At 40.6% G+C, this 27718-nt stretch overlaps 1 protein-coding gene across 1 annotated transcript in view; it reads right to left on the minus strand.

Moving 5' to 3' along the window:
• The window catches only part of LOC120046947 (ecto-NOX disulfide-thiol exchanger 2-like), a 225249-nt gene that overhangs the window by 55954 nt on the left and 141577 nt on the right, over window positions 1-27718 (minus strand). The window contains exon 10 of the mRNA XM_038992497.1: window positions 1268-1470. Coding sequence (XP_038848425.1) covers window positions 1268-1470 — 203 coding nt within the window. The remainder of the gene's footprint in view (window positions 1-1267; window positions 1471-27718) is intronic.

A 27718-nucleotide genomic window follows, 5' to 3' on the forward strand; every position in this document is an offset into this window, starting at 1 on the left:
TGAGCCACATACGGTAACTAACCTTTAAGCTTCTGATACAGAGGAGATACATTTAGCTACAGATGCTAACTAACCCTTAAGACAGAGAAAGCACAGTTAGCTACAGATGACACCTAACCCAAGGCACAGTTAGCTACAAATGCGAGCTAATCCTTAAGACAGAGAAGACACAGCTACAGATTCTTGCTTACTACAGGCATATGGCTCATGCTAGTTATTAACCCTTTATCCATCAGCTCCATAGAGGAAACCATATTAGCCAGCGATGCTAACCCTTACGTTTCAGGATTTGCCATCGAGTAAGGAACTTTTAGCTTATAGCTTCTCTATGTAGGTCAGAACCATGTAGAAGCTGAAAAGTCCTTTCTCCTTATCCATTTCAGCTTAAAAAAAACTACATCACAGTCTCAGTTGGGTTTAGGCTGAAATACGCAAGTATTACATGACTCAGAAGTGGAAGAAATTCACAGAACCTGGGCAGACTCAAATCACCTGCTGATAAAATGTTATGGTAATTTGCCAGAGCCTGCCTGATATCACAATTTAGCACAGAGCAATATGAAGTATTCGATTTTCGTCTCTTCCTCCTCATTTTTATCCATTCATTTAATATTTTCATGGTAATGTTGAAACTTGCATGTTGGAAATGTAATTATCATCTGTCTATTCATATGAGCATGACCGTTGACTACTTGAGGATATTTGATGACCCAGCAGGTGATGGAAGCAACAGATTTCCTGCCTGAGGGTTGTTTAACCAACAGTTTGTTATCTCTGAGGGGGATATTTTATTAGAAAACCCCTCGAGCTGGTATTAGTTTGTGTACAGCATCTAGGTCAGCAGACTGATCAGATTCTAGAATGACTCTCTTCCTGTTAAGTCTTTTAATTGTTCTTTATATCTCTCTATCCATTCTACTCTCAGAGTGCACCCCTCTTGCTCTCTCTCTTTACGCCTCTCTCTATCCCTACTCCTCTTTCTCCCTCTTTCTCAGTGTTGTGTGTGTGTGTGTATGTGTGTGTGTGTGAGGTTGGGAGGGCAGTTCTCTATCCACCTCTATTAAAAGTCACTTTTCCTCAATACGACTGGTCACCCCAGGAAGCCAAACCAATGGATTATGAGTCTCACCAGCCAGAATTTGCAGGGGTTTAATATCTGTATGGAACCAGGAAATGAAAAATTCCTGTGGAATTGATTAAAATAAATCCAAAGTAGGAACTGCTGCAAGAAGTTAACTACAGTGGGTATGTCTGGTAGAAGTAGTACCTTCTGCATTCCCTGTAGTGCCTGTTGTAGAAAGGTTAGTTGTTGCTGCCTGATGGTGTCCTCTTCACTGTGTTGTGGAGGTGTGTGTTCTTGGTTTTTGCCCTGCTCCTGCTTCAACAGCTCCACCTCGTTCCTGTAGGCGTCCAGCTGACAGCACAGAGAGTCATTCTCTTCCTTTAGGGCCTCCACCTGGGCCACAGGGCCTAAACACACACACACACACACAGAACTATTAATGAAATCTGCACCTGTCCGATTGAACAGACAGGATAGACAGTGTGATGAGAACTGCTCATTAAATCCTAACCTGTCCCATTTAACAGACAGGAAACAGTGTGATGAGAACTGCTCATTAAATCCTAACCTGTCCTATTGAACAGACAGGAAACCGTGTGATGAGAACTGCTCATTAAATCCTAACCTGTCCTATTGAACAGACAGGAGACAGTGTGATGAAAACTGCTCATTAAATCTTAACCTGTCCTATTGAACAGACAGAAAACAGTGTGATGAGAACTACTCATTAAATATTAACCTGTCCTATTGAACAGACAGGAAACAGTGTGATGAGAACTGTTAATTAAATCCTAACCTGTCCTATTGAACAGACAGGAGACAGTGTGATGAAAACTGCTCATTAAATCCTAACCTGTCCTATTGAACAGACAGGAGACAGTGTGATGAGAACTACCCATTAAACCCTAACCTGTCCCATTTAACAGACAGGAAAAAGTGTGATGAGAACTGCTCATTAAATCCTAACCTGTCCAATTGAACAGACAGGAAACAGTATGATGAGAACTACCCATTAAACCCTAACCTGTCCCATTTAACAGACAGGAAACAGTGTGATGAGAACTGCTCATTAAATATTAACCTGTCCTATTGAACAGACATGAAACAGTGTGAAGAAAACTGCTCATTAAATCGTAACCTGTCCTATTGAACAGACATGAAACAGTGTGATGAGAACTGTTAATTAAATCCTAAACTGTCCTATTGAACAGACAGGAAACAGTGTGATGAGAAATACTCATTAAATCCTAACCTGTCCTATTGAACAGACAGGAAACAGTGTGATGAGAAATACTCATTAAATCCTACCCTGTCCTATTGAACAGACAGGAAACAGTGTGATGAGAACTACTCATTAAATCCTAACCTGTCCTATTGAACAGACAGGAAACAGTGTGATGAGAACTACTCATTAAATCCTAACCTGTCCTATTGAACAGACATGAAACAGTGTGATGAGAACTGCTCATTAAATCCTAACCTGTCCTATTGAACAGACAGGAAACAGTGTGATGAGAACTACTCATTAAATATTAACCTGTCCTATTGAACAGACATGAAACAGTGTGAAGAAAACTGCTCATTAAATCGTAACCTGTCCTATTGAACAGACATGAAACAGTGTGATGAGAACTGTTAATTAAATCCTAAACTGTCCTATTGAACAGACAGGAAACAGTGTGATGAGAAATACTCATTAAATCCTAACCTGTCCTATTGAACAGACAGGAAACAGTGTGATGAGAAATACTCATTAAATCCTACCCTGTCCTATTGAACAGACAGGAAACAGTGTGATGAGAACTACTCATTAAATCCTAACCTGTCCTATTGAACAGACAGGAGACAGTGTGATGAAAACTGCTCATTAAATCCTAACCTGTCCTATTGAGCAGACAGGAGACAGTGTGATGAAAACTGCTCATTAAATCCTAACCTGTCCTATTGAGCAGACAGGAGACAGTGTGATGAAAACTGCTCATTAAATCCTAACCTGTCCTATTGAGCAGACAGGAGACAGTGTGATGAAAACTGCTCATTAAATCCTAACCTGTCCTATTGAACAGACAGGAGACAGTGTGATGAAAACTGCTCATTAAATCCTAACCTGTCCTATTGAACAGACAGGAGACAGTGTGATGAAAACTGCTCATTAAATCCTAACCTGTCCTATTGAGCAGACAGGAGACAGTGTGATGAAAACTGCTAATTAAATCCTAACCTGTCCTATTGAACAGACAGGAAACAGTGTGATGAAAACTGCTCATTAAATCCTAACCTGTCCTATTGAACAGACAGGAAACAGTGTGATGAGAACTGCTCATTAAATCCTAACCTGTCCTATTGAACAGACAGGAGACAGTGTGATGAAAACTGCTCATTAAATCCTAACCTGTCCTATTGAACAGACAGAAAACAGTGTGATGAGAACTACTCATTAAATCCTAACCTGTCCTATTGAACAGACAGGAGACAGTGTGATGAGAACTGTTAATTAAATCCTAACCTGTCCTATTGAACAGACAGGAGACAGTGTGATGAAAACTGCTCATTAAATCCTAACCTGTCCTATTGAACAGACAGGAGACAGTGTGATGAGAACTACCCATTAAACCCTAACCTGTCCCATTTAACAGACAGGAAACAGTGTGATGAGAACTGCTCATTAAATCCTACCCTGTCCTATTGAACAGACAGGAAACAGTGTGATGAGAACTACTCATTAAATCCTAACCTGTCCTATTGAACAGACAGGAAACAGTGTGATGAGAACTACTCATTAAATATTAACCTGTCCTATTGAACAGACATGAAACAGTGTGATGAGAACTGCTCATTAAATCCTAACCTGTCCTATTGAACAGACAGGAGACAGTGTGATGAAAACTGCTCATTAAATCCTAACCTGTCCTATTGAACAGACAGGAGACAGTGTGATGAGAACTACCCATTAAACCCTAACCTGTCCCATTTAACAGACAGGAAACAGTGTGATGAGAACTGCTCATTAAATCCTACCCTGTCCTATTGAACAGACAGGAAACAGTGTGATGAGAACTACTCATTAAATCCTAACCTGTCCTATTGAACAGACAGGAAACAGTGTGATGAGAACTACTCATTAAATCCTAACCTGTCCTATTGAACAGACATGAAACAGTGTGATGAGAACTGCTCATTAAATCCTAACCTGTCCTATTGAACAGACAGGAGACAGTGTGATGAAAACTGCTCATTAAATCCTAACCTGTCCTATTGAGCAGACAGGAGACAGTGTGATGAAAACTGCTCATTAAATCCTAACCTGTCCTATTGAGCAGACAGGAGACAGTGTGATGAAAACTGCTCATTAAATCCTAACCTGTCCTATTGAGCAGACAGGAGACAGTGTGATGAAAACTGCTCATTAAATCCTAACCTGTCCTATTGAACAGACAGGAGACAGTGTGATGAAAACTGCTCATTAAATCCTAACCTGTCCTATTGAACAGACAGGAGACAGTGTGATGAAAACTGCTCATTAAATCCTAACCTGTCCTATTGAGCAGACAGGAGACAGTGTGATGAAAACTGCTCATTAAATCCTAACCTGTCCTATTGAACAGACAGGAAACAGTGTGATGAAAACTGCTCATTAAATCCTAACCTGTCCTATTGAACAGACAGGAAACAGTGTGATGAGAACTGCTCATTAAATCCTAACCTGTCCTATTGAACAGACAGGAGACAGTGTGATGAAAACTGCTCATTAAATCTTAACCTGTCCTATTGAACAGACAGAAAACAGTGTGATGAGAACTACTCATTAAATCCTAACCTGTCCTATTGAACAGACAGGAGACAGTGTGATGAGAACTGTTAATTAAATCCTAACCTGTCCTATTGAACAGACAGGAGACAGTGTGATGAGAACTACCCATTAAACCCTAACCTGTCCCATTTAACAGACAGGAAACAGTGTGATGAGAACTGCTCATTAAATCCTAACCTGTCCAATTGAACAGACAGGAAACAGTGTGATGAGAACTACCCATTAAACCCTAACCTGTCCCATTTAACAGACAGGAAACAGTGTGATGAAAACTGCTCATTAAATATTAACCTGTCCTATTGAACAGACAGGAAACAGTGTGATGAGAACTGTTAATTAAATCCTAACCTGTCCTATTGAACAGACAGGAGACAGTGTGATGAAAACTGCTCATTAAATCCTAACCTGTCCTATTGAACAGACATGAGACAGTGTGATGAGAACTACCCATTAAACCCTAACCTGTCCCATTTAAAAGACAGGAAACAGTGTGATGAGAACTGCTCATTAAATCCTAACCTGTCCAATTGAACAGACAGGAAACAGTGTGATGAGAACTGCTCATTAAATCCTAACCTGTCCTATTGAACAGACAGGAGACAGTGTGATGAAAACTGCTCATTAAATCTTAACCTGTCCTATTGAACAGACAGAAAACAGTGTGATGAGAACTACTCATTAAATATTAACCTGTCCTATTGAACAGACAGGAAACAGTGTGATGAGAACTGTTAATTAAATCCTAACCTGTCCTATTGAACAGACAGGAGACAGTGTGATGAAAACTGCTCATTAAATCCTAACCTGTCCTATTGAACAGACAGGAGACAGTGTGATGAGAACTACCCATTAAACCCTAACCTGTCCCATTTAACAGACAGGAAAAAGTGTGATGAGAACTGCTCATTAAATCCTAACCTGTCCAATTGAACAGACAGGAAACAGTATGATGAGAACTACCCATTAAACCCTAACCTGTCCCATTTAACAGACAGGAAACAGTGTGATGAGAACTGCTCATTAAATATTAACCTGTCCTATTGAACAGACATGAAACCGTGTGAAGAAAACTGCTCATCAAATCCTAACCTGTCCTATTGAACAGACATGAAACAGTGTGATGAGAACTGTTAATTAAATCCTAAACTGTCCTATTGAACAGACAGGAAACAGTATGATGAGAAATACTCATTAAATCCTAACCTGTCCTATTGAACAGACAGGAAACAGTGTGATGAGAAATACTCATTAAATCCTACCCTGTCCTATTGAACAGACAGGAAACAGTGTGATGAGAACTACTCATTAAATCCTAACCTGTCCTATTGAACAGACAGGAAACAGTGTGATGAGAACTACTCATTAAATATTAACCTGTCCTATTGAACAGACATGAAACAGTGTGATGAGAACTGCTCATTAAATCCTAACCTGTCCTATTGAACAGACAGGAGACAGTGTGATGAAAACTGCTCATTAAATCCTAACCTGTCCTATTGAGCAGACAGGAGACAGTGTGATGAAAACTGCTCATTAAATCCTAACCTGTCCTATTGAGCAGACAGGAGACAGTGTGATGAAAACTGCTCATTAAATCCTAACCTGTCCTATTGAGCAGACAGGAGACAGTGTGATGAAAACTGCTCATTAAATCCTAACCTGTCCTATTGAACAGACAGGAGACAGTGTGATGAAAACTGCTCATTAAATCCTAATCTGTCCTATTGAACAGACAGGAGACAGTGTGATGAAAACTGCTCATTAAATCCTAACCTGTCCTATTGAGCAGACAGGAGATAGTGTGATGAAAACTGCTAATTAAATCCTAACCTGTCCTATTGAACAGACAGGAAACAGTGTGATGAAAACTGCTCATTAAATCCTAACCTGTCCTATTGAACAGACAGGAAACAGTGTGATGAGAACTGCTCATTAAATCCTAACCTGTCCTATTGAACAGACAGGAGACAGTGTGATGAAAACTGCTCATTAAATCCTAACCTGTCCTATTGAACAGACAGAAAACAGTGTGATGAGAACTACTCATTAAATCCTAACCTGTCCTATTGAACAGACAGGAGACAGTGTGATGAGAACTGTTAATTAAATCCTAACCTGTCCTATTGAACAGACAGGAGACAGTGTGATGAAAACTGCTCATTAAATCCTAACCTGTCCTATTGAACAGACAGGAGACAGTGTGATGAGAACTACCCATTAAACCCTAACCTGTCCCATTTAACAGACAGGAAACAGTGTGATGAGAACTGCTCATTAAATCCTACCCTGTCCTATTGAACAGACAGGAAACAGTGTGAATCCATGTAATATAGCCTACACCATCACAATAAATCCATTATTTATTTTAGATAGGTCTAAATAAGTAGTCTATTTCAGAAGAACAGAAATAGCATACTCTGAGTTGTTGCTATGTTAGATCCTGATCTGCCTATGTCAAATGGCTGTTGATTAAGTACACTAGTTCATTAGCGACAAAATTTGCTTCGAATTCCGTGGCATTTTTTATAGTATGAAGAATACAATTGAAACAAACTGAATAAATATGAATATTTTCCTCCAATGAATTTGAGGGAGTGCCCGCACATGCAGCTATTCTGTGTTAGACGTTAACTTTCTCTAGGGTAGGTGAGACGCAACGGTCCCACCAGGCCAACATCCGTTGAAACTGCAGAGACTAACATTTTAAATAGACCTTCGTTGTATTAAACATTCTTGTAATACATGTATCTTACATGATTTAAAGAATGAACGTCTTATTAAAGATCCGCCGCTGTGTCAAGATTTCAAAAAGGTTTACTGCAAAAGCAACATGCATTTTCTGAGGACGGCGCCCCACACACACAAGTATTACTAGCATTTTCCAACCAAGCATTAGCGTCACGAAAGTCAGAATAACAATAAAATAAATCGCTTACCATTGGAGATTTCCTCTGGAGGCAATGCAAGTGTACCTCACTACACAGTGAATTTCTTTTTGTTTGATAAAATCAATTTTTTATAACCTAACACGAAACATTTGTAACGCGGTTGCGTCGTGTTTCCGTCCATTCACTTTGGCCGAAGCGTTCGTGTAATTACACACACTAAAACAAACTTTTATCCAGTCATGGTTGGTTTCATTGCAATCCTCTGGTTGTTACTAACACAACCATACATGATGGCTCTTTTCCCGGGATGTATTGACCGAAACAAACCGATTTGAAGACACCAATCACTGACCTCATTGCGCACCAATGTAGGACCGGTCTATCGTTGATTGTATTTTGGCCCAATGCCACTGATCATCTTGAAATCTAGCTTGGAAGATAGCCAATGAGCTGAGGTAAAAACGGCAATATGTATGGTTATACGTTTGAGACCAGCCTTTGTCGTAAACTCTGGCGTAAAAGAGTTCATTCGCCATTGCAATCCTACTTAGACGGAGCCACGAGTGTTTCGCTAGCATACATATTCAATAGCATTTTCAAACAAGTTTTATATATTTAAATTATGGCGAATAAATCAGGAAAAGCTCAAACAAAGTCTAGGTTAAACGATTTACCCAAATTATAGAGGAAATTGATAGAGACAGCCCCCCATCTCACAGCTAGCCTTCAGGGAGCTGCTCATCCAGGAGCTTGCTAGCTACAGCAATCCACTGCAGCACCTTCTGCTCCGTCAACCGTGTGTTCACCTGCCCAGATTCATCTCTGCTTCGAGGGCAAAAAGGCACAGTGGGAGGCGACGTTGTCCCCTTTGTCACAGAAATGCTCCATCACCTGCACCACCTGTTCAGTAGCCTCTGCCTTACAGCAGAAAGAGACTGCTATGGGCCGTGGCACCAGACTGAGGGCTGAGGGTCTTCACATATTTATCTATTTATTTTATTTGTAAAATATACAATATTGTAAATAGAAATGTGTAAATATTTATCCTTGTTATTTGTTTGTTTTATTTATTTATTTTTAAATATTTTTTTTCATATACAGTGGGGAGCAAATTGCAAATTAATTACTTAAAAATCATACCATGTGATTTTTCTGGATTTTGTTTTAGATTCCGTCTCTCACAGTTGAAGTGTACCTATGATAAAAATTACAGACCTCTACAGCTTTGTAAGTAGGAAAACCTGCAAAATCGGCAGTGTATCAAACTTGTTCTCCCCCACTGTATATTATATATTTATTTTTTGGGGTGTGTTAAATAGCATTTTATGTATTTTGTATATAGTTTATTCCTTCAAATGTATCACTGTACCAATTCGGCCACCTGGGTACATTTGTGTGGGAACCTGGGTGACTTCATGCTCAATGTCAGGTAGCTCGCTCATTTTTGAAGTTATCTGTCTAAAAACCTTGCTCAGCTATTGTTGCCATCTTATGTTCTTCATTCAAATCATCCCCAGCATCCATCTGTATGTTTTCTGTTCTTGGTCATTTGAAAGAATGATGCAGCAACAATAAAAACAGAAAACGTTTTTATTTTCCTTGTATTTTCTCTACCAGATCTATTGTTTATATTCTCCTACATTCAATTCACATTTCCACAAAATTCAGAGTGTTTCCTTTCAAATGATAACAAGAATATGCATATCCTTGCTTCTGGGCCTAGCTAAAGGCAGCTAGATAGGGTATGTCTTTAGGCGGAAATTGAGAAGTTGGGGGGGTACCCAAAGAAGTTAACAAGAATAGTACTCCTATATGCTTATTTAGAGAGTTATTAATGTAAATGTAGGTGTGCTGCAAACATTGGGCTATATGTGGATTTTTTAGACATTGTCCAGGCTGAGTGATGTGACTCTAATGATGTTTTTAAAAGTTGCTTGAAAGGCATGAGCTCCGTTTTTTTTGTGCAGGCTGTACACACTTCATTAGTCTCTCATTCACAATTTGGACAAGCACTTGATAATGCCTCGAATTTCACGGCAGCATCCCCTTGTGGCCGTAATGCACCCTAAACAAATCCTTGCCTTTGGTGGCCTTTGTGGCCTTCTCACATCACGTGATCGCGTCTTTCTCACAGGCTTCAAGTAAGACCGACACATTGGGGATGCAGCTCCACACGTCCTTATCAATTCCGGTGCATATTGAAGGTATTGAAGACTGTCCACATTTACTTTTCATCAGCCACAAATGAGTAGGTTGTATGAACAGCAAAAGCACTAGCCTATGTCAATCTACTGTTCCCCATAGTACAAAAGTCTCCTATTCTATTCTGTGCGAGAAATACATATTCCAAACATAATCTAGGATAGTTGTGGGCTGCATAGATCCCAAATTAATAGAACCACTAGCATCAAAAAAATTTTTTTGCGCAATGTGGCTGACGCAACAGATCAGAACATTTAGCTTAAATGTTTGATAAACTATTAGGCTATTTCTTAACATTATAAGCGCAGCAATCCACACATGGCAGTAGACTGTAAGCTATTAGTGGGATAACACCATTATAAAAAGTGACTACAAATGTGATTATGCATGTAATGCTTTTATTATAAAGGTTAATTTTTATGGTGAAAATGATCTTATCCAAACTGAAACTCACGCGCGCTTATGAATGCCATTAGGCTCTAAACCCCTTGTAAAGTGGATTAATGTGCTTCATTTTTAAGGAGTTATTTGGCCACTTAGTTATGATACAAACCTTATCAAAACATATAAGCCTATGGTCTAGGCTATATGAGTGTGCGACTATGATTAGAAAAAGACAGCAGTTTCTTATGCTGGGCATCATTCCCATCATGATAATATATAATTCACAAGTGATAGGCTATATTGTCCCCATCGAATATTCTTGATAATCTTGTCTTTAGATATACTAATAATATATATGTGAAATTTGTTTGATTTAGAATGGACGGTACCATGCACCTGTCTCGAAACAGGGCAGCCGGTGAAATACTATGCACTTAAATTGCGAATGGTGGACGCTTTCCCGTGGTTGATGTGCAAATATTAGGAAGTTGAGAATAAATTATTAAGCCTGCCTATTGAAACCTGATGGGATCCTCCTCTTTTAGTAGAGGCCATCACTCTGTTTTCTTGCGCATTTTTATATCCTATAGAAATGATGCGCAACATAAGCTCACGGGCTCTAATGAAGTGTTGATCGATTTTTGAAACACATTTGCATTGATGTCAGTTCCAACTGCAGAGTGATTAGAGGAACAATAGAGTGCTGAGTAGTAGGCATTTAGCGAGTCTAGTAGGCAATAACCATCAGCAGCATCAGAGCTTGGAGTAGCCTAATTACCATGACTAAACGGTCACATGGAATTTGACTGGTGACCGCAGGTGTGGCAATAATAGGGTCATCGCAACAGCCCTAGTAATAGTGTTATTATATGGTCAACCTCTAGTGAGTGAGTTACTTTTATGCCATTAATATCAAGCAAAACTTCTGAAGTCGGAAGAACATTCTTAGAATTGCAAACAAAAATTATGATATTGAAAGCAAAACACAACCTCAAAGTATTGATCGCAAAACAAAACATTGCTTGGAAATAATGTTTACATTTGAAAGCAAATTAATTGCTTTCAGTGAAGAGAATGTTATTAAATATGCAATTGAATAAAACACCTCCCTCCTTCCTGCACTTTCTCCTATTGGTTATGTACCCTGGCCTTTGCTTCCTCTGCCTTTTTTTCCAGTCGGGAAATTCATTCCAGCCAGCACATTAATTCAAGCAATATAGCACTCTGCATTCAACTGCTGGTTTCCCTTTGAAGCTAAGCAGGGTTGGTCTTGTTCAGTCCCTGGTTGGAGAACCAGATATAGCTGGAAGGGGTCAAAATAAATGTGTGAAAAGAATGTCAAATTTGGGGGAAAATATACATTTATTTCTTGGAAGTTTTTTTGTGAGGTAGTGTTAAATCACTCCTTACCAAAGCAGACTGACAGGTCAGATTCAATTTAAATGCGCTAAGTGTTCTCTGTGGTATGTCATGGACAGGTGGTTAGCAGTTATGAATAGCAACGGAGTCACAACACAACTGCCAATGGAAGAGAGTTGTATGGATGTAAACAGTTTTGAGTACTGTAACAAACTGAACAGCCATATTGTTCTTGACTGTGACTTTAAATTCACAGTTAGGATAATGTACACACACACAAACACACACAAACATGTCATGGCCTTTTATTTTTCAGCGCATGGAGTTGAAACGTGAAACTCTGAACCGTTTGAATATTCAGAACGTACAGTACAATCCCCTGCAGATATATCTGCTAATGACACCAGGAATAATACCTCTGAAGAATTAACAACTCATACTGAACTGAAGTACCTCTGATGGTGTTGATGCATATTAACAATACTGTGAATATTCAGTTATTGTGATCCAGCAACACTTTTCCCGACAGAATAATCAACATGCTAATATGATACCTGGAACTGAGCTCTTAACACAAATGCATCACCTGTGTGTTGTAAAATGGGTTCATGACACAGGTTAACCATGTCATATCCTACTGTCAATGGACATCATCTCTGTTGTCACCAGGGCCAATATTCTATTGTTCTACTGGACCGCATCTCTGTGGTCACCAGGCCAATCTTCTATGTTCTCCTGGACATCATCTCTGTGGTCACCGGGCCATCTTCTAGTGTTCTACTGGACATAAACACTGTGAACACCAGGACCAATATTCTATTGTTTCTACTGGACATTATCTCTGTGGTCACCAGGGACATCTTCTATGTTCTCCGGACATCATCTCTGTGGTCACCAGGGCCAATCTTCTATGTTCCTGGACATCTCTCTGTGGTCACCAGGACCAATCTTCTATGTTCTCCTGGACATCATCTCTGTGGTCACCAGGACCAATTTTCTATTGTTCTACTGGACATTATCTCTGTGGTCCACCAGGGCCAATCTCTAGTTTCTACTGGACATTATCTCTGTGGTCACCAGGACCAATTTTCTATTGTTCTACTGAACATTATCTCTGTGGTCACCAGGACCAATTTTTCATTGTTCTACTGGACATTATCTCTGTGGTCACCATGACCAATTTTCTATTGTTCTACTGGCATTATCTCTGTGGTCACCAGGACGAATCATCTATTGGTCTACTGGACATTATCTCTGTGGAAACCAGGACGAATCTTCTATTGTTCTACGGACATCATCTCTGTGGTCACCAGGACCATCGGTGACTCAGACTTTAATATATCTTTAGAGGAATAATACCGCTCTCTTATTTGACAGGGAGTTTATTTATATGGCTGTGAAGGTCATGTCTTCGATGCTGCAGTGTGGTATGTGTGTGTGTGCGCGCGTGTATGTGTATCGAACAGAACAGTAGACCTGAGAGACTGCAGGAGCTTCACTGTCGGTCACAATCACACACATGTATTTTACCCAAATCCACAAATCCATATATCCATAACCTGTTCAAACATCCATCTTCTATCCATCCATCAATTTATAACTATCTGCTTATTACAAACCAGTCATTCTCCCATTTATCCATCCATTTATTCAACCATACAAATACTTTCAAATAGTAGGCTATTATAGGAATTATTTGAAAATACTTTAAATAGAAGTAGTTGATTGGGCCACATTATTTGAAAATACAAAAAACAACAGAAAATAAGTATTAAATAACACAGAATCAAATACACATGTATTAGAACTCAGGTCTGACCACAAACACACAACACATGGGCTGTTAGAAGCACAGTGGTCAATTTTTTATATGGTTTTGGGCTCACAGCAGTTATGCTCATGGTCTCAGACCTCTCTAGGGAACTCTAGGTGTGACAGAATTTGTTAGAGATGATGATTGTGTAACGGCTCCACCTTGCCTGCCCCAAGTGCTAATCTGGATGACAGACAGACAGAGACAGAGACAGAGACAGAGACAGAGACAGAGACAGAACACAACAGACGACAGACAGACAGACAGACAGACGACAGACAGACAACGACAGACAGACAGACAGACAGACAGACAGACAGACAGACAGACAGACAGCAGTTCAGTTAAGGTTAGTACAGGACAGTGTAGAGGCAGACTACTGCTCTATCTCCTGTCTCATCAGTTGAGAGCAGACTGCGCTCTCTATCTACTGTCTCATCAGTGTAGAGACAGACTGCTGCTCTATCTACTGCCTCATCAGTGTAGAGACAGACTGCTGCTCTCTATCTACTGTCCTCAGTGTTGAGGCAGACTGCTGCTCTCTATCTACTGTCATCATTGTAGAGGCAGACTGCTGCTCTCTATCTACTGTCTCATCAGTGTAGAGACAGACTGCTGCTCTCATCACTTTCATCAGTGTTGAGGCAGACTGCTGCTCTCTATCTACTGTCATCAGTGTAGAGACAGACTGCTGCTCTCTATCTACTGTCTCATCAGTGTAGAGACGGATGCTGCTCTCTATCTACTGTCTCATCATTGTAGAGGCAGACTGCTGCTCTCTATCTACTGTCTCATCAGGTAGAGGCAGACTGTGCTCTATATCTACTGTCTCATCAGTGTAGAGGCAGACTGCTGCTGTCTATCTACTGTCTCATCAGTGTGAGAGCAGACTGCTGCTCTCTATCTACTGTCTCATCAGTGTAGAGACAGACTGCTGCTCTCTATCTACTGTCTCATCAGTAGATAGAGAGCAAATCTTTCATTGAGAGTATTTTAACTTTTTGTGTTGTTTGTTGGTTTGGCAAGGCCACTGTCACCAGAGACCTATGCTGAGAAGGATTATCACCACAGCAAGCAAGGTACTTGGTGTCACCAGACAGGCCTGGATGAGATCTTAAAGGTCAGGGCGCTCCGCAAGCTCACAAAATGATTTAGACCCAAGCCCACCCCTTTACCCAGACATTGAACTACTCCCCTCTAGGCAGAGGTATATGGCACCCCTCAGTAGGACAACAGAACTAGACAATAATTTGTGCCAGGTGTGATATCCTCCTAATAGCTCGGGCTAATGTTCCTATCAACTCAGTAAGGCCAGCAGGTTAGTGTTTTTTTAAATGTTTTTTTTTGTATGTAGCTGTTATGAAAGTTGTATGTCAATTTTGTTTTGTATTTAAATACCACTTTAAACGTGTACATGACACTGCAACAAAATTTCCCCATGGGCAATGAAGTCAGTAAGTAGAGCAGACTGCTGCTCTCTATCTACTGTCTCATCAGTGTAGAGGCAGACTGTCTGCTCTATCTACTGTCTCATCAGTGTTGAGCAGACTGCTGCTCATCTACTGTCTCATCAGTGTAGAGACAGACTGCTGCTCTATATCTACTGTCTCATCAGTGTAGAGGCAGAGCTGCTGCTCTCTATCTACTGTCTCATCAGTGTAGAGACAGACTGCGCTCTATCTACTGTCTCATCAGTGTAGAGACAGACTGCTGCTCTCTATCTACTGTCTCATCAGTGTAGAGACGACTGCTGCTCTATATCTCACTGTCTCATCAGTGTAGAGCAGACTGCTGCTCTATCTACTGTCTCATCAGTGTAGAGGCAGACTGCTGCTTATATCTACTGTCTCATCAGTGTTGAGGCGACTGCTGCTCTATATCTACTGTCTCATCAGTGTAGAGACAGACTCCTGCTCTCTATCTACTGTCTCATCAGTGTAGAGCCAACTGCTGCTCTATCTACTTCCATCTCATCAGTGTAGAGACAGACTGCTGCTCTCTATCTACTGTCTCATCAGTGAGAGCCAGACTGCTGCTCTATATCTACTGTCTCATCAGTGTAGAGGCAGACTGCTGCTCTCTATCTACTGTCTCATCAGTGTAGAGACAGACTGCTGCTCTCTATCTAGTGTCTCATCAGTGTAGAGACAGACTGCTGCTCTCTATCTCTGTCTCATCAGTGTAGAGACAGACGGCTGCTCTATATCACTGTCTCATCAGTGTTGAGGCAGACTGATGCTCTCTATCTACTGTCTCATCAGTGTAGAGGCAGACGGCTGCTCTACTACTATCTCATCAGTGTTGAGGCAGACTGCTGCTCTCTATCTACTGTCTCATCAGTGTAGAGCAGACTGCTGCTCTATATCTACTGTCTCATCAGTGTAGAGACAGACTGCTGCTCTATATCACTCTCATCAGTGTAGAGACAGACTGCTGCTCTATATCTACTGTCTCATCAGTGTTGAGGCAGACTGATGCTCTATCTACTGTCTCATCAGTGAGAGCAGACTGCTGCTCTATCTACTATCTCATCGTGTTGAGGCGGACTGCTGCTCTCTATCTACTGTCTCATCAGTGTAGAGACAGACTGCTGCTCTATATCTACTGTCTCATCAGTGTTGAGCAGACTGCTGCTCTCTAATCTACGGTCTCATCATGTAGAGGCAGACTGCTGCTCTCTATCTACTGTCTCATCAGTGTGAGGCAGACTGCTGCTCTCTATCTACTGTCTCATCAGTGTAGAACAGACTGCTGCTCTATATACTGCTCATCAAGTGTAGAGGCGACTGCTGCTCTCTATCTACTGTCTCATCAGTGTAGAGCAGCCTGCTGCTCTCTATCTACTGTCTCATCAGTGTAGAGGCAGACTGCTGCTCCTATCTACTGTCTCATCAGTGTAGCAGGCAGACTGCTGCTCTCATCTACTGTCTCATCAGTGTAGAGACGAGACTGCTGCTCATATCTACTGTCTCATCAGTGTAGAGGCAGACTGCTGCTCTCTATCTACTGTCTAATCAGTGTAGAGGCAACTGCTGCTCTCTATCTACTGTCTCATCGTGTAAGCAGACTCTGATCTCTATCTACTGTCTCTCAGTGTAGAGACAGACTGCTGCTCTATATCTACTGTCTCATCATGTAGAGACAGACTGCTCTTATCATGTCCATCAGTGTAGAGCAGACTGCTGCTCTCTATCTACTGTCATCAGTGTTGAGGGCAGACTGCTGCTCTCTATCTACTGTCATCAGTGTTGAGGCAGACTGCTGCTCTCTATCCTTCACTGCTTGCACCAGAGGGAGATATCAGTCCTGCTGTGAATCACTCTGGGTAGAAGTGCCCTTAGGGACAGGTCTAGGATCAGCATTTCTCCATAGGTGTGTGCGTGCGTACGGACAGTGAAAGCGTACTCCAGCCAGGCTACCCAGGAGGATTGTGTTCAGTATGACATCAGTGATATCCTGTTTTGTTGTTTCCCCCAGGAGATCAGAAACATGCAAAATGAAGAGCTGATGGGGATCAGACGAGAGGAGGAGATGGAGATGTCTGACGATGACATGGAGGATACACACGATCCTGACGACTCAGGTACACACACACACTCACACATACCCACACACCACACTCACACTACCACACTACACACATCACACACACACACTACACAACAATATACCACACTACACACATACCACATACACACACACACACACCACACACACTACACCATACCACACACACACCACACACACACACTACACAACACACACACACACACTCACACATACCACAACACACACGCCACACACACTAACACACACACACACACACACACACACACACACACACACACACCACACACAAACACACACACACAACACACACACACACACACACCACACACACACACACACACACACACACACGAGGGTACATTTTCTGAACTAAACTGACCAGACTCACCTCCAAGAACACATAAAACCTCACATAATTCTTCCCAAAAACAATGACCATTTATCTCAACCATGGCATATGGGATTTTTACTGTAGGTGAGCGCTAATATCGCCCCTTGATGAACAATACCCACTTTGTCAAGGCAGGGAGGCAAAATATTTTGCTTGTCCATCCCCACGCGCCTCTCCAGGGTGCTGTTCGGAGACGCATCTCTGCGCACTCCATCAATTCAGTCCAAAAAAATCATCTAACATAAATCATGTACAGATCTAGGATTGGTAGATAGAGCATTTTCTGTAGCCTACAGGGTGGAGATAAAATATATGACAATGTATTGAGACGGACACTTTTTACATCATACAGGTATCAATAGGCTAACCTAAATGGCGCCCAATCAAATAAAAAATGTGCTGTCACGTAAAAAAAAAAATACATATCCTAAAAAAGTAAAGGACAGGAAATTGACAATCATGCTACTCACATCTGCTCTCCAGGAGTTTCACCCTGTGGGGTAAATTGACATGATCAGTGGTTTCAGTTTGTATCCATACATTTTTGACAAGCTGATCATAGAATTTTTTAAATATTTCTGCATTTCCTGCTATGCAAACACATTGCAAATAGGCTCACGATAACTCCTGATGAAGTTGGGTAGCTGATATTCAGAGCTTAAATAGCCAAATGATTAGTCCAGAATCGGGACTAATAAAACCAATGCAATGGCGTTTTACAAATGGGCCTACCACATGGATGGGCATTTCATAACCTCATTGCGGGCGACATGGTAGGCTACACCCTAGTAAGCTTGAGCCCACGTCTTTTTTCATCTTTTTTTGTTCCTGTTCGGACTTCTTTTTTTGGTGTTTTACAAACGGTAGGCTGACCACATAGATGGCATTCATACAATTCAATTTCAGGCTACACTGTAGGCTACACCTCAGTAAGCACAGACCAACGTTGACGCCTTTTGACATATTTGTTTTGGTGCAATTCGGACCGGCATTTATTTCCACATCCCGGACATTGGTTTTGGGTTTTTGGTCATAGACGTCTATGTTTGGTTCAGATTTGGTCCGGTCCGGTCTGGATTGCTAACATAGACATCTATGAATTACGTAATTTCAACTTTCATTCAGAACCATAAAGGAACCTTATTTCATCGTACGGAAAATACATATTTTCAACGTCTGGAAAATGCCTATTTTCAACGTCCAGAAAATATGTATTTTCACCTTTCATTCTGAACCAAAATTTAACCTAACTTCATTGTCTTTTTGATGTTTTTTCAATGTAATTTTGCTTACTGGACTGTTCTAGTTTTGCGGGGGATGGCATTTTATGATCTCACCTAGGGTGGCAGAAAGGCAAGGACCGCCCTGATTAGAAAGGTCGTCATCATTCACTCCTAAATTACAAATTAAGTACAGTCTTCTCCAGACTGTCTGAGTGTGTGTGTTTATGAGAAAGGGAGATTGCACACAATTGGTAGCACTCTTACAATCTAGTTGGTAGACATTCACACTCTAGTTGGTAGACACTAACACTTAGTTGGTAAACCTCTAACACTCTCTAGTTGGTAGACACTAACACTCTCTAGTTGGTAGACACTAACACTCTCTAGTTGGTAGATACTAACCTCTGTGAACTACTCTAGTTGGTAAACACTCCACACTCTATTGGTAGACACTAACACTCTAGTTGGTAGACCTACACTCTATTAACACAACTCTCTAGTTGGTAGACACTACACTCTAGTTGGTAGACCTAACACTCTAGTTGGTAAACACTCTAACACTCTCTAGTTGGTAGACACTAACACTCTCTAGTTGGTAGATACTAACACTCTAGTTGGTAGACACTAACACTCTAGTTGGTAAACACTCCAACACTCTCTAGTTGGTAGACACTAACACTCTAGTTGGTAGACACTAACACTCTAGTTGGTAGACACTAACACTCTAGTTGGTAGACACTAACACTCTAGTTGGTAGACCCTAACACCTAGTTGTAAACACTCCAACACTCTCTAGTTGGTAGACACTAACACTCTAGTTGGTAAACACTAACACTCTAGTTGTAGACACTAACACTCTAGTTGGTAGACACTAACACTCTCTAGTTGGTAGACACTAACACTCTAGTTGGTAGATACTAACACTCTAGTTGGTAGATACTAACACTCTAGTTTGGTAGACACTAACACTCTAGTTGGTAGACACTAACACTCTAATTGGTAGACACTAACACTCTATTTGTAGATACTAACACTCTAGTTGGTAGAACCTAACACTCTAGTTGGTAGACACTAACACTCTAGTTGGTAGAACCTAACTACCTAGTTGTAACCTAAACTCAGTTGGTAACCTAACCTCTCTAGTTGGTAGACACTAACACCTAGTTGGTAGACACTAACACTCTAGTTGGTAAACACTCTAACACTCCTAGTTGGTAGACACTAACACTCTCTAGTTGGTAGATACTAACACTCTAGTTGGTAGACACAAACTCTAGTTGGTACACTCCAACATCTCTGTTGTAACCTAACCTCTAGTTGGTAGACACTAACACTCTAGTTGTAGACACTAACACTCTCTAGTTGGTAGACACTAACACTCTAGTTGGTAGATACTAACACTGTAGTGGTAGACACTAACACTCTAGTTGGAAGACACTAACACTCTAGTTGTAAACACTCCAACACTCTCTAGTTGGTAGACACTAACACTCTAGTTGGTAAACACTAACACTCTAGTTGGTAGACACTAACACTCTAGTTGGTAGACACACACTCTCTAGTTGGTAGACACTAACACTCTAGTTGGTAGATACTAACACTCTAGTTGGTAGATAAACACTCTAGTTGTAGACACTAACACTCTAGTTGGAGACACTACACTCTAGTTGGTAGACACTAACACTCTAGTTGGTAGATACTAACACTCTGTTGGTAGACACTAACACTCTAGTTGGTAGACACTAACACTCAGTTGGTAGACACTAACACTCTAGTTGGTAGACACTAACACTCTCGTTGGTAGACACTAACACTCTAGTTGGTAGACACTAACACTCTAGTTGGTAGACACTAACACTCTAGTTGGTAAACACTAACACTCTAGTTGGTAGAACTACACTTAACTAACACTCTAGTTGGTAAACACTAACACTCTAGTTGGTAGATACTAACACTCTAGATGGTAGACACTAACACCTAGTTGGTGACACTACACTCTGTTGGTAGACACTAACACTCTAGTTGGTAGACACTAACACTCTAGTTGGTAAACTAACACTCTAGTTGGTAGACACTAACACTCTAGTTGGTAAACACTCCAACACTCTCTAGTTGGTAGACACTAACACTCTAGTTGGTAGATCTAACACTCTAGTTGGTAGACACTAACACTCTAGTTAGTAAACACTCACACTCTCTAATTGGTAAACACTCCAACACTCTAGTTGGTAACACTCCAACGCTCTAGTTGTAGACACTACACTCTAGTTGGTAGACACTAACACTCTAGTTGGTAGACACTAACACTCTAGTTGGTAAACACTCCAACATCTCTTATTGGTAGACATTCTAACAGTCTAGTTGGTAAACACTAACACTCTCTAGTTGGTAGACACTAACACTATGTTGGTAGATACTAACACTCTAGTTGGTAGACACTAACACTCTAGTTGGTAAACACTAACACTCTAGTTGGTAGACACTAACCTCTAGTTGGTAGACACTAACACTCTAGTTGGTAGACACTAACACTCTAGTTGGTAGACACTAACACTCTAGTTGGTAGACACTAACACTCTAGTTGGTAGCACCTAACACTCTAGTTGGTAGACACTAACACTCTAGTTGAACACCTCCAAACTCTCTAGTTGGTAGACACTAACACTCTAGTTGGTAGACACTAACACTCAGTTGGTAAACACTAACACTCTAGTTGGTAGACACTAACACTCTAGTTGGTAGACACTAACACTCTAGTGGTAAACACTAACACTCTAGTTGGTAATACTAACACTCTAGTTGGTAGCCACTACACTCTAGTTGTAGACACTAACCCTCTAGTTGGTACACTATTGTGTAGATACTAACACTCTAGTTGGTAGACACTAACACTCTAGTTGTTAGACACTAACACTCTAGTTGGTAGACACTAACACCTAGTTGGTAGCACTAACACTCTAGTTGGTAAACACTCCAACACTCTCTATTTGGTAGACACTAACACTCTAGTTGGTAGACACTAACACTCTAGTTGGTAAACACTCTAACACTCTCTAGTTGGTAGACACTAACACTCTCTAGTTGGTAGATCTAACACTCTAGTTGGTAGACACTAACACCTAGTTGGTAAACACTCCAACACTCTCTAGTTGGAAGACACTAACACTCTAGTTGGTAGACACTAACACTCTAGTTGTAACACTAACACTCTCTAGTTGGTAGACCTAACCTCTAGTTGGTAGATCTAACACTCTAGTTGGTAGACACTAACACTCTAGTTGGTAGACACTAACACTCTAGTTGGTAACACTCCAACTCTCTAGTTGGTAGACACTAACACTCTAGTTGGTAACACTAACACTCTAGTTGGTAGACACTAACACTCTAGTTAGACCACTAACACTCTCAGTTGGTAGACACTAACACTCTAGTTGGTAGATACTAACACTCTAGTTGGTAGATACTAACACTCTAGTTGGTAGACACTAACACTCTAGTTGGTAGACACTAACACTCTAGTTGGTAGACACTAACACTCTAGTTGGTAGATACTAACACTCTAGTTGGTAGACACTAACACTCAGTTGGTAGAACTAACACTCTAGTTGGTAGACACACTAACACTCTAGTTGGTAGACACTAACACTCTCGTTGGTAGACACTAACACTCTAGTTGGTAGACACTAACCCTCTAGTTGGTAGACACTAACACTCTAGTTGGTAAACACTAACACCTAGTTGGTAGAAACTAACACTCTAGTTGGTAGACACTAACACTCTAGTTGGTAAACACTAACACTCTAGTTGTAGATACTAACACTCTAGATGGTAGACACTAACACTCTAGTTGGTAGACACTAACACTCTAGTTGGTAGACACTAACACTCTAGTTGGTAGACCTAACCTCTAGTTGGTAAACACTAACACTCTAGTTGGTAGACACTAACACTCTAGTTGGTAAACACTCCAACACTCTCTAGTTGGTAGACACTAACACTCTAGTTGGTGATACTAACACTCTAGTTGGTAGACACTAACACTCTAGTTAGTAACACTCCAACACTCTCTAATTGGTAACACTCCAACACTCTAGTTTAAACACTCCAACGCTCTAGTTGGTAGACACTACACTCTAGTTGGTAGACACTAACACTCTAGTTGGTAGACACTAACACTCTAGTTGGTAAACACTCCAACACTCTCTAGTTGGTAGACATTCTAACAGTCTAGTTGGTAACACTAAACCTCTCTAGTTGGTAGACACTAACACTATAGTTGGTAGATACTAACACTCTGTTGGTAACACTAACTCTAGTTGAACACTAACTACACTCTAGTTGGTAGACACTAACACTCTAGTTGGTAGACACTAACACTCTAGTTGGTAGACAAACACTCTAGTTGGTAGACACTAACACTCTAGTTGGTAGACACTAACACTCTAGTTGGTAGACACTAACACTCTAGTTGGTAGACACTAACACTCTAGTTGGTAAACACTCCACACTCTCTAGTTGGTAGACACTAACACTCTAGTTGGTAGACACTAACACTCTAGTTGGTAACACTACAACTCTAGTTGGTAGACACTAACACTCTAGTTGGTGACACTAACACTCTAGTTGGTAACACTAACACTCTAGTTGGTAGACACTACACTCTAGTTGGTAGACACTAACACTCTAGTTGGTAACCTAACACCTAGTGTAGCACTAACACTCTAGTTGGTAGACACTAACACTCTAGTTGGTAACACTAACACTCTATGTTTAGACACTAACACTCTAGTTGGTAGATACTAACACTCTAGTTGGTAGACACTAACACTCTAGTTGGTAAACACTCCAACACTCCTCTAGTTGGTAACACTCCAACACTCTAGTTGGTAGACACTAACACTCTAGTTGGTAGACACTAACACTCTAGTTGGTAAACACTCCAACACTCTCTAGTTGGTAGACATTCTAACAGTCTAGTTGTAAACACTAACACTCTCTAGTTGTGAACCTAACACTCTAGTTGGTAGATACTAACCTCTAGTTGGTAGACACTAACACTCTAGTTGGTAGACACTAACATCTGTTGTGACACTAACACTCTAGTTGGTAGACACTAACACTCTAGTTGGTAGATACTAACACTCTAGTTGGTAGACACTAACACTCTAGTTGGTAAACACTCCAACACTCTCTAGTTGGTAAACACTCCAACACTCTAGTTGGTAGACACTAACACTCTAGTTGGTAGACACTAACACTCTAGTTGGTAGACACTAACACTCTAGTTGGTAAACACTCCAACACTCTCTAGTTGGTAGACACTAACACTCTAGTTGGTAGATACTACCACTCTAGTTGGTAGACACTAACACTCTAGTTGTAGACATTCTAACAGTCTAGTTGGTAAACACTAACACTCCTAGTTGGTAGACACTAACACTATAGTTGGTAGATACTAACACTCTAGTTGTAGACACTAACACTCTAGTTGGTAAACCACTAACACTCTAGTTGGTAGACACTAACACTCTAGTTGGTAGACCTAACACTCTAGTTGGTAGACACTAACACTCTAGTTGGTAGACACTAACACTCTAGTTGGTAGACACTAACACTCTAGTTGTAGACACTAACACTCTGTTGGTAACACTAACTCTAGTTGGTAGACACTAACACTCTAGTTGGTAGACACTAACACTCTAGTTGGAACACTAAACACTAGTTGAAACTAACATCTAGTTGGTAGACACTAACACTCTAGTTGGTAAACACTAAACACTCTAGTTGGTAGATACTAACACTCTAGATGGTAGACACTAACACTCTAGTTGGTAGACACTAACACTCTAGTTGGTAGACACAACACTCTAGTTGGTAGACACCTAACACTCTAGTGGTAAAACACTAAACTCTAGTTGGTAGCCACTAACACTCTAGTTGGTAAACACTCAACACTCTCTAGTTGGTAGAACACTACACTCTAGTTGGTAGATCCTAACACTCTAGTTGGTAGAACTAACACCTATTAGAAACACTCCAACACCTCTAATTGGTAACACTCCAACACTCTAGTTGGAAACACTCCAACCTCTAGTTGTAACACTACACTACCTCTAGTTGGTAGACACTAACACTCTAGTTGGTAGACACTAACACTCTAGTTGGTAAACACTCCAACACTCTCTAGTTGGTAGACATTATAACAGTCTAGTTGGTAAACAATCCAACACTCTCTAGTTGGTAGACACTAACAGTCTAGTTGGTAGATATAACACTCTAGTTGGTAGACTAGCACTCTAGTTGTGTAAACTAACACTCTAGTTGTAGACACTAACATCTAGTTGGTAGACACTAACACTCTAGTTGGTAGACACTAACCTGTGGTAACACTACACTCTAGTTGGTAGACACTAACACTCTATTGGTAGACACTACACTCTAGTTGGTAGACACTAACATCTATTGGTAAACACTCCAACACTCTCTAGTTGGTAACACTACACTCTAGTTGGTAGACACTAACACTCTAGTTGGTAACACTAACACTCTAGTTGTAGACACTAACCTCTAGTTGGTAGACACTAACCTCTAGTTGTAACACTAAACTCTAGTTGGTAGATACTAACACTCTAGTTTGGTAGACACTAACACTCTAGTTGGTAACACTAACACTCTAGTTGGTAGACACTAACACTCTAGTTGGTAGACACTAACACTCTAGTTGTAAACACTAACACTCTAGTTGTTAGACACTAACACTCTAGTTGGTAGATACTAACACTCTAGTTGGTAGACACTAACACTCTAGTTGGTAAGACCCAACATCTCTAGTTGGTAACACTCCAACACTCTAGTTGGTAGACACTACACTCTAGTTGGTAGACACTAACACTCTAGTTGGTAACACTCCAACACTCTCTAGTTGGTAGACATTCTAACAGTCTAGTTGGTAACACTAACACTCTCTAGTTGGTAGACACTAACACTCTAGTTGGTAGATACTAACACTCTAGTTGGTAGACACTAACACTCTAGTTGGTAGACACTAACACTCGTTGGTAACACTAAACCTCTAGTTGGTAGACACTAACACTCTATTTGGTAGATACTAACACTCTAGTTGGTAGACACTAACACTCTAGTTGGAAACCTCAACACTCTAGTGGTAACACTCCAAACACTCTAGTTGGTAGACACTAACACTCTAGTTGGTAAACACTAACACTCTAGTTGTAGACACTAACATCCTAGTTGGTAAACACTCCAACACTCTCTAGTTGGTAGACACTAACACTCTAGTTGGTAATCTAAACACTCTAGTTGGTAGACACTAACATCTAGTTGGTAGACATCTAACATCTAGTTGGTAAACACTAACACTCTCTATTGTGACACTACACTAGTTGGTAGATACAACACTCTAGTTGGTAGAAACTAAACACTCTAGTTGGTAACACTAACACTCTAGTTGGTAGACACTAACACTCTAGTTGGTAGACACTAACACTCTAGTTGGTAGACACTAACACTCTAGTTGGTAGACACTAACACTCTAGTTGGTAGACACTAACACTCTAGTTGGTAAACACTCAACACTCTCTAGTTGGTAGACACAACACTCTAGTTGGTAGACACTAACACTCTAGTTGGTAAACACTAACACTCTAGTTGGTAGACACTAACTCTAGTTGGTAGACACTAACACTCTAGTTGGTAAACACTAACACTCTAGTTGGTAGATACACACTCTAGTTGGTAGAACCTAACTCTAGTTGGTAGACACTAACACTCTATTTGGTAGACACTAACACTCTAGTTGGTAGACACTACTTAGTGTACACACACTCTAGTTGGTAGACACTAACACTCTAGTTGTAGAACTAACACTCTAGTTGGTAGACACTAACACTCTAGTTGGTAAACACTCCAACCTCTCTAGTTGGTAAACACTCCACACTCTAGTTGGTAAGCACCAACACTCTAGTTGGTAGACACTAACACTCTAGTTGTAACACTCCAACACTCTCTATTGGTAGACATTCTAACAGTCTAGTTGGTAAACACTAACACCTCTAGTTGGTAGACACTAAACACTCTAGTTGGTAGATACTAACACTCTAGTTGGTAGACACTAACACTCTAGTTGGTAACACTAAACTCTAGTTGGTAGACACTAACACTCTAGTTGGTAGATACTAACACTCTAGTTGGTAACACTAACACTCTAGTTGTAGACACTAACACTCTAGTTGGAACACTAACACTCTAGTTGGTAGCACTACACTCTAGTTGGTAAACACTCCAACACTCTCTAGTTGGTAGACACCTAACACTCTAGTTGGTAGACACACTAAACACTCTAGTTGGTAGACACTAACACTCTAGTTGGTAGACCACTAACACTCTAGTTGGTAGACACATACACTCTAGTTGGTAAACACTAATACTCTAGTTGGTAGAACACTAACACTCTAGTTGGTAGACACTAACTCTAGTTGGTAGACACTAACACTCTAGTTTGGTAAACACTAACACTCTAGTTGGTAACACTAACACTCTAGTTGGTAAACACTCCAACACTCTCTAGTTGGTAGACACTAACACTCTAGTTGGTAAACACTAATACTCTAGTTGGTAAACACTAATACCTAGTTGGTAGACACTAACACTCTAGTTGGTAAACACCAACACTCTCTAGTTGGTAGACATTCTAACAGCTAGTGGTAACACTACACTCTCTAGTTGGTAGACACTAACACTCTAGTTGGTAGATACTACACTCTAGTTGTAGACACTAACACTCTAGTTGATAGACACTAACACTCTAGTTGGTAACATAACACTCTAGTTGGTAGAAATACTAACACTCTAGTTGTGTAGACACTACACATCTAGTTGGTAGACACTAACACTCTATTTGTTAGACACTAACACTCTAGTTGGTAGACACTAACACTCTAGTTGGTAAACACTCCAACACTCTCTAGTTGGTAGACACTACAACTAGAAGTGTT

The sequence above is a fragment of the Salvelinus namaycush genome, chromosome 5, assembly GCF_016432855.1.
Source record: "Salvelinus namaycush isolate Seneca chromosome 5, SaNama_1.0, whole genome shotgun sequence".
Classification (NCBI taxonomy): domain Eukaryota; kingdom Metazoa; phylum Chordata; class Actinopteri; order Salmoniformes; family Salmonidae; genus Salvelinus; species Salvelinus namaycush.